This window comes from Benincasa hispida, chromosome 1 (assembly GCF_009727055.1).
Source record: "Benincasa hispida cultivar B227 chromosome 1, ASM972705v1, whole genome shotgun sequence".
NCBI lineage: Eukaryota > Viridiplantae > Streptophyta > Magnoliopsida > Cucurbitales > Cucurbitaceae > Benincasa > Benincasa hispida.
In genome coordinates, this window is record NC_052349.1 from 48234828 (window position 1) to 48244132 (window position 9305).

At 29.5% G+C, this 9305-nt stretch overlaps 1 protein-coding gene across 1 annotated transcript; it reads right to left on the reverse strand.

Annotated features, from left to right (window-relative positions):
* Window positions 1-4045: 4045 nt before the first annotated feature.
* Window positions 4046-7179, reverse strand: LOC120070900 (probable WRKY transcription factor 75). Its single transcript, XM_039022798.1, has 2 exons — window positions 6658-7179; window positions 4046-4484 (listed from the first exon to the last, which is right to left on the reverse strand). The coding sequence occupies exons 1-2, from the start codon at window positions 6996-6998 to the stop codon at window positions 4304-4306; spliced, it is 522 nt and encodes a 173-aa protein (XP_038878726.1). The 5' UTR covers window positions 6999-7179; the 3' UTR covers window positions 4046-4303.
* Window positions 7180-9305: the final 2126 nt, after the last annotated feature.

Below are 9305 nucleotides of genomic sequence, written 5' to 3' on the forward strand. Positions count from 1 at the left end.
CCTTATTCTAGTAACACTATTGGATGTGACCTGCTTTGTAGTTGTTACAAGGAGTTGTAAAGTGCTACAAATTAAGTGATCCTAATTTATGCATGTTAGGACATGAGGAGTGGGGGTGTCCTGTGCAAATGAGTTTTGTGCAAGATCGGACCACGAAACCAGTCACTCTTACTTTATAATGTTGTTTACTATTTAAAACTGACTGTTTCAAATCGATGACTTAGGTAACTCGACCTTAATCCTGAGCTAACTATGAACTCTGTCTCTTATACACATCTAGATGTGTATAAGTGTTCCCTTCAAGTGTTGATTCTGGGTCTTGAACAAGATGTCTCACCCTCTTATTGGCCCGAGAGGGATTCGATTTATTGATTGGATCATAAATCAATTGTTCATTAGCAGATTAGTGGGACTTAAGGAACAAGAGGTAATTTCGGGGGTAAAACATAGATTCGACCCAGTCGTTATTACGAGCAACCTATGAAGAGTTAACTTACTAATCATGGTTATATCGAATGGACATAATATATCTACAGTGAAGGGAGTTCAGCTATGGACTTTAGTGGAATCACCCATTAGTTAACAAATGGGGGTTAGATCGGTCTAATGAGTTTAGCCGATAAATCTCGGATTGTTGGAGCCCATGATCTGTAGGTTCGTGAGGTCCCCCTAATAGAGTGATAAGTTAATTTGAACTGTTTAAATTAGAATTAAATAAAATTAAAGAAATAATATTTAAATATGATTTAAATATTTGAAGATGGTATTGTGTAAAAAATTAATTTAATATTTGATATTAAATTAATTAGTATTGTTTAAATTGTTTAAATAATTATTTATTAATTTTATTAAGAAAATTAATTTATGAAATTAATTTTTTAAAATTAATAATATTTTTAATTTTATTAAATTGATTTATGAAATCAATTTATCAAAATTGAAAAAGAAGAAAAATCACGAAGTTGGAAAATTGGCATTTTCCATTCTCTTCATGAAGTAGTTCACTAACAACCCATTTCTTCAACCTTCATTAACTCCAAGCATGAGCTGCATCTCATGTAGTAAATATCTTTGCATGATAGTCTGCAATATATTGAAGAGATTGGAGTGGTTTTGAAGATTGCAACTGATAAAATTTCTCTGAAAAAATCGAGAGAAGAAGTTGTTCTTCACGTTGGGTTGCTGCTGTGAGTAGTCTCCAAATTCCCTTAATTTAGGATTATTATGAGTCCCACTACTCAATCTATAGCACTAAGAGGATAATAGGAAAGATCTTGGGGTGGTCTACAACAAGATTCAAAAGAGATTTGCAGTTGGTTCCAAGCTTAGAGGAAGTTTTTCAAAGGTATGTCATGAAACTCATTTATTTCTGTTGAAGCATGCTTTCATTTCTGCCAAAATTAATGAATTAGAGTGTTTATGGATCCTAGTCTCTTCTGTTGCGCATTGGTACGTTCCAATAGTACGTACGTACGTATGTATGTACGTATGATGTTAGCCATTTTAGGTCATTCCATGCCCCATTTTTGTAATTGTAGTCTTAAATTCTTTGTATTTTCTTCTTCCCAACACTTATCTTCTTGTATTTTCATTAATTTCCACTCCAAGACTCATCTTGCCACATTATGAGCAGTTAAGATAAGTTCTTCTAACTTAGGCTAGGATTGAAACTCATTCTTGTTTGGTTGGGAGACTTAAACTTTCAATTCTACGATGTATGCTTACTGAATTCTCTATTCTTGAATGATATTTGAATTTCTATGCATTGAATTTATGGGTTTTCGCCAATGCTCATTTATTCTTTGCTTGCTAGAGATTAGAACTACATCTAATGTGTTTTTAATCTCAAAGGGGCAAGGGTTAAAGCATGCTTGGGTGTAAGTTAGGTTGTTTGCAATAGTTTTTCACAAACATTGCATGATTAGCTAATTTCGAGAACAAACCGTTTTGTAACTTAGGCTAACCGGGTTATTTAATTGACTTAACTATATTACCTTTCTTAATGTGGGTGCTTAAGTAATATGGACACTTATGAACCCAATTAGTTGAGCACCTAGGTTGACTAAGGAATTAATCAATACATTAGGGCATGTAACTTTCGTCTGCTAGGGTGCATGAGTTAAGATTAAAACAAGTAAGCACCGCATAAATTAGAAGTTCCATGATCAACCAAGTGAATGGGTGGATTCTGAATCCCTACGCTAGGCTTTTTACTCGAATTAATTCCCTTTTAATCGCGCTTTTAAAGTCACGTGATTTAATTTCAATTGCCAACAAAGCAACCAATTCCCCGGTGACCACTCGAATTCATCAATAGGCTTTAACATCTCAGGATTCCCTATGGAGACAACCCGATCTTGTCACTTATATTACGTTGTAGTGTAGGTAATATAGATTAGAGTTATAAATTTATTTGATTAGTGGACTTTTAAGAGCGACACCAAAAAGCTACTATTACCTACGTTGGAGATTTGGTTTGTGTGCTTTATAATTTTCTCTAATACAGTAGTTTTGTAGATGTCTCATGTAAATTCTTAGCATCCAGTTGTGACATCAGAATATTTTTCTGCCGAATATTTTCTTTAGAAATATTCATCTGTGATATTTAGTCTGATTTGTTCCTTTTTGAAGCGTGGCTTTTTATTCCAAATAAGGACTTGTTCTTTTGATTGGATTCAATTATTTAGAGTGAGTTTTGCAGACCTTTTGTGGTTGCCGTATTTGTTTAATTGAGCAAGACGTTTTCTGTACTTCGGTCGAATTATATTCTACATCGTATTCTTACTCGTTTGCTCACTATTCTGCTGTGCATGTTCTTCATTCGTTGAGTGTAACACTTCAAAGTCATTGCTGCCAGAGAAGGATATCTCAGTCTTAGGGGGAGCCTAAGACTCAGCTTCAGAGAAGAAGTTCTCTATCTTAGGAGGACCTAAGATTTGTCATTAAAGGGAGTTCGTTGATCCAAGAGGAAGATAATCAAATTGAGAGGAGTCTCACACACTATTGGGTGCTAAAGTGTTAGACACTAATATTAACATACTTAAGGGGAGCCTAAGTTCAGTTGAGAGGGAGTCTTAAATCTAAGGGGAGCCTAGATGACATGTGAGTTAAGCTCTACATGAGCCACCGTAGTAATTGGTGTATTACAAATAAGTACTACATTATAAATTGCTTAACTCTTTAATATTAGTTGATTATCTTTCCTGAGCACTCTACCCCTAAACATAGGTATTTATCATCGAACTGGGTTATCAACTGCTGTGTGCCTTTACTTATTTACTTGTTGTTGGTATATTTGTTGTTACAGTTGTTGTCAGTGCTTTTTATTTAAAATCCGCATATTGAGTGATGAATCATCCTATTGCCTTTTTCAACCTGTCACCAAAATTATGACGGTTAAAGTACTTCTTACCTTGCCCACTACATATAATCGGTCTCTTGCGCAAATGGATGTGAGTTATGTGTTCCTCAACGGTGATCTTTTTGAAGAAGTCTCATGACATTGCCTTTAGGATATACAACTACTAAGATAGCTAAACAAATGAGAAGCTTGTTTGTCTTTTAAACTGATCTAATTATAGTTTAAAACAAAGTTTCAAGACAATGGTTCACTAAGTTTCCACAACTCTACTAGAATCATGGTTTTGTACAATCTAAATCGAATTACTCGCTATCACTTGAGGGAAAGATACTATCTTTGTGGCTTTCGTGTACGTAGACAACATCATCATTATTGGACCATCAATCAATGAAATTGATCAAGTAAAGGCTATCTTAATATTGATCATTTGAAGGTGCAGCTCAGCACTTGTTGAGATTTCTTAAAGCATTTTCAGGACAAGGAATCCTATTGAAACCTGCTTGTTATTTTCATCTTCGTGCCTTTGTAGATACTAATTGGGGCAATTGTATTGACACTCTGATGTCTGTTACATGATTTTGTGTATTCTTTGAAAACTCATTGGTTTTCTAGAAATTGAAAAAGTAGCCAATGGTCAGAAACTCAATACCATGATATATATATATATATCTTCCAACACAAATATAAATTAATTATTCTAACACAAAGATGGATATATTAATTTCATCTGCTTGTGCAAACTTTTTATTAATTTCTACAAGGAAAAGAAAAAACACAGAAGCTGATGAAGGAAGTACAAAAAAGAAAACATGATCAGCCTTTTTTTCAAATTACACATGCACAAGTATTAATATGTGTGATTTGATTGTGTTTGGCTTGTGTTTGATATTGATATCTTGAGATCTCCTTCAATTCTTCTTCATAAAATTGAAGATTATGTTCTCAAAAAGGAGTACTATAAATCTGCATTCTACTCAAGATTTGTTCAAAGTTGTCGGTTGGCTTATCAATGGAGTGTGTGTGCATTCCTTCATATGTTGTCACCACCACCCCTTCATCTCTTGTTAGCCTTTGCACTTGCTTCTTCACATTGCACCCTTGATATGTGCATCTATAATAGCTCCTACACATTTAAATATCTTATAATCATTACTCTTCTTTATACAAATTTCATGTATACATCAATCGATCACATATCAACGATCTAGATGTACATATATGTGTATGTCATAACATATCGAGACGCATAGAAAATATTTGAACTTCAACCTCTCATATGATCAGTAGATAATAGATGTGTTTAAATCGATTTACAAGCCATCTAAAAACATATATGTGCCTGTAACATGGAATCTCAAAAGTTCTAGAAAAAAAAAAGTTGATTGATCTCTATATGTATATATATGCATGGATAACTTTATAATAGACAATCTCGAGATGATTGAGAAGAGGACAATATTATTTCAAAGGTTCCTAATAGAAATCAAAATCATTATGTATTTTAAATTCTATATGTGTATATATATGTATATATATATCTTATTATTAAACATCGCTATCCTATATATATGAACTAATAGTCGTGGATCTCTAAACATTTTAGATTTGATTTATTGTACTTCAATGAAGTTAATAATTGATTATTATACCAGTCAACACCTTCATTTTTTTTTTTTTTTTTTTTTTTGCCTATTGTTGATACTATATGGGTTAAAAGATTGTCCTAAGTCCCAAAGTATAATTATGTGAATTAGAAAATCAAAAGTTTCAATGATTGCTTAATGAGGCTCATCTTTATATTAAATACTATAAGCTAGAGCTAAAGCTAGCTAGAGAATAATTCATTATACATTATTTTAACATTAATTTTTAAAGCTTAAACTAACAAGCTACAACTGAGTTTTTAATTAAATATATGCATATACATATATACAACACTTAATTTTAATACTCAATTCAACTAAACTTCAACTTGTATTTCTCAATACGTAATCTTAAATTTGCATGAAAATGAGGTGTTTTTAATAATATGCATATAAAACACAATCTTAATTATCTTTCACTTCCCGACAACCATTTAACTTCATTTCTCTATATAACCATTTCATTTTTTGTTTTTGGTTTTTTAAAATTAAACTTATTTTCTCTCAATTTCTTATAATGATTTACACCTATCTTAAATGCAATAGTTGAATTCTTAGCCAAAATCTAAAAAAAAAAAATAAGTTTTTAAGAGCTACTTTCTTTTATTTTTAAAATTGTGCTTGGTTTTTTAAACCATTAGTAAAAAGAAAATAACAAATGAAGAAATTTGATGGTGGAAGTGTTGTCTATAACCTTACTTTAAAGAAAAAACAAAAAATCAAATGATTTATCAAATTGGGCCTTGATATTTTATTTACAGATTTTGAAAATCAAGCTTATTAAATACTACTCCTACTTATAAATTATTAATTTATTTTGTTATTCATGTTCTATGGATGTTTTAAAAATCCAAACCTAATTTTAAAATCCAAAAAGAATAAGAATTTGAATAAAAAAATCAAATGTTTCTTTAAGAAAAGTGAAAATGATAGTAGGAGAATTGGGATGAAGTAAGCATAAATTTAAAAAACTAAAAATCTAAACAAAATCATTATAATTAGGAAAAATGGAATTTTTCATTATAATCTAAATCTTTAATTCAACGAAAATTTTGCTTCATTTCTACTAAAAACAACCTTAATTTTGCATGAAGATATATTTGTTTTCATTAATTGACCCATAAACAATTAATTTTAATCCTTCCACTAAACCAACAATTGTATAATTTTACTTGAACATTCTCTTGATTTTTACCATTCACTAATGTAGTACATACTTCAAATTCAACCATAGGAGCTTCACTTTACCCAACATAATCTTAACTTACCATGAAAATTAATTACCACTTAATCTTAATCACTTAACTCAATTAAATTTTTAAAAAAAAAAAAAAAAAAGTAGCTTTATTTTACTTGACATGCATTGTTTCTTTTAACTTTTCATGAAAATGAGTTGCTTCAATAGTATGAGAAGAAAGAATAAATCAAACAAAATCAAGAAATTTAATTTCTAATAAAACCATCCCAATCACTTTTATCTCGATCAAAATTTTGAATCATTATTTTTAAAAGTCCAACTTTGTTTTCCCTTGAATGAAAATTTGAATCACTATTTTTAAAAGCTCAACTCAAGCTCGATCCAAAATTTTTCTTTTTCTCAATCGAAAATTGAAATAAAACTCAAGCTGAAAGAATAAAATTAAATAGAGTTACCTAGGAAACTTGTTGTTTTTTACAGCTTTTTGACCATATTTTCTCCAACGATATCCATCGTCCAGAATGTCAACTTGGCTTCTTGTTTGAAAGGCATATCTCGGTTTCCTCACCTTCTTCTCCCCTTTCTTTCTTCCGCCGCCGTCTACTTCCACCGCCGCCGCCGCATCCACCTCTGTCTTCATCCCCAAAAATCCACTTACCTCCATATCGCCGCCGTGAAAATTCCCGAACATATCAGACCCACCGCTGGACGACATGTCGGCGTGATGATATGCCGACAGTCCTCCGCCACCATCGCCGCCGCCGGAGCAGGGGAAAAACATCTGATAATTCTCCATCAAGAGAGAGAAAAAAGATTAAAAGATAAAAAATTTAATGATGAGGAACTTTGCCTCCGGACGATCAGAAAACAGGAATTTGTGTAATCTAATCTGATTTTAATTGGGGTTGTGGGGATTTTGGAGAAAAGTGAAACTTTGGAGGGGAAAATGAAGAGAGGGGAGAAATTTGGAGAAATTGAAGAGGACGAACAGTAAATATATAGCTGTGAGTGATGCCGTAGAAGCCACGGAAAATGCCTTCATCTCTGATTGGAATATTATGTTGAATTACAAATTTAGGTCGGTTTCTGTCACTATTTGATCATTATTTTCATTTTTACTTTCGATTACTTTCCAAATCAATCTCTTTTTTTAAGAATTAAAGCGGTTCGGATGACTGGCTTAAGAAAAAAAAAAAAGTATTTTTCAAAAACAAACTCATCTTTATTTTTATCTTTTTAATAAAAAGTTACTTTAACTGGTTGTCAAATACTTTTATTTATATTTAAATGATTTATTTTTTAAATTAAAATAGTGGAAATATATTCCAAATACACTCTAAGTCTTTATCTCTCAAATTTTTAGATTGATTTTCACTTGTTTAAACAAGTTGAATTTTTAGTTTTTTTAAACTATTTTTTAGTCTCTATTGCGTTACCATTTCGTTTTTTATTTTTTATTTTTAAAAATGAAGTCTATTTTCTCTCTATTTTCTACGCTGATTTGCATATTTCTTAAGTACAATTGTTGAATTTTTAGTCAAATTCTAAAAACAAAAACAAATATTTATAAACTGTTTTTTTAGTTTCTAAATTTTGGTTTAATTTTTTAAACTATTAATAAAAAGTAGATAATAAATGAAGAAATTTGGAGGTGGAAGTAATGTCTTCAGGCTTAAATTTTTAAAAACAAAAAGTCAAAACTAGATGGAGCCTTAGTTTTTAAAACTTAACTTGGTTTTTCAAAACAGATAGAAAATAAATAACATAGGGAAAAAAAAGGTGGAAGAAGTATTTATAAATTTAATTTACGTTCCAAAAATTAAGAATTAAAAGCCAAAGAATTATCAAACAATGCCTTAAATTTCAAATTTTAGTTTAGAAATGGGATATTTATTCTGAAGAAATAGGTCTATATTTTTTTTCAAAAAATGAATGATTTCAATCAAGATCTTAACTAGTTTTTATATATCTAAAATTTTTATATCACTATTTCGATTAACTTGAGAAAAAAAAATGTTTTTCAAAAAACTCATTTTTATTTAAACAGTTAGGATAAAAACAGATTAAAATATACTTGAAAAGTTATTTTGAAAGATTGTCAAACACTTCAATTTCTTTCTAAATTAATTATTTTTTAAATTAAAAAACATTCGAAAATATACTCCAAATACAATATAAACTTTTTAGTTATTTTTTTTGTTAGTACTAAAATAGGAATATGAATAAGTGAATTTAAGAGAAAAAAGTGGGGCATTTTAACCATTGAACTACATTAGTATTGAATTAGTTATTGTCTTTATATATTCCTATGCGTGTATTAAGAAAAATGAAAACGTCAAAATTTAAATTCTATTTCTATTTCTAATAAACCTTATGTTATTAGCAATTAGAATAATTTGGTTAATTAAGATATATAATTAAAAAGTCAAAGGTTTGAACCTATATTGTCACACATGCATAACTAAAAAACGATGTCATTAAATTGTTTTAATGGTTACTTTGCATGATAATCATGTATTATTGAATCATTTAAAAATTTAAAAATGATGTGGCTCATTGATTTTGGACATAAATAATTTTCAAACAATACATTATAGAAAAAGCTCTAGAATCTTTGGTTTACTTCTACTAATTTAAGTGCTACATAAACATTAAACTAACAAATTAAATTTGACAACAAGGATTTAGCTTAGTTATTTATCCAAATTTTTCAGAAGTATTACAATTAAATATACAAAATGACGAAAGACTTATTAAAAAAATTAAGATTTAAAAAATCAATATCCACATAAATATATCAGTAAAGTATTGATTCAATGATTCTTTCTGATAAATTTTAAAAAAAATTATATAAATTACTAAATAAGTAACATACTTATTATTTATAATATATTTATTTTAGTGATATTTTTATTTATTATACTTTGTTGAATTTTTTTTTTTACGATATAATGAGAATCAAATGTGGAACGTGGAATATATGTGGAGATGTAGAAATAGATGAAAAATTGGATAAAAATTTAAAAATAATCCTAAAAATGTTTAAAACAAAATCTATAATTAGCCATAAGAAAATAAGATGAAAGAGAAAAAGAAAAAAAAA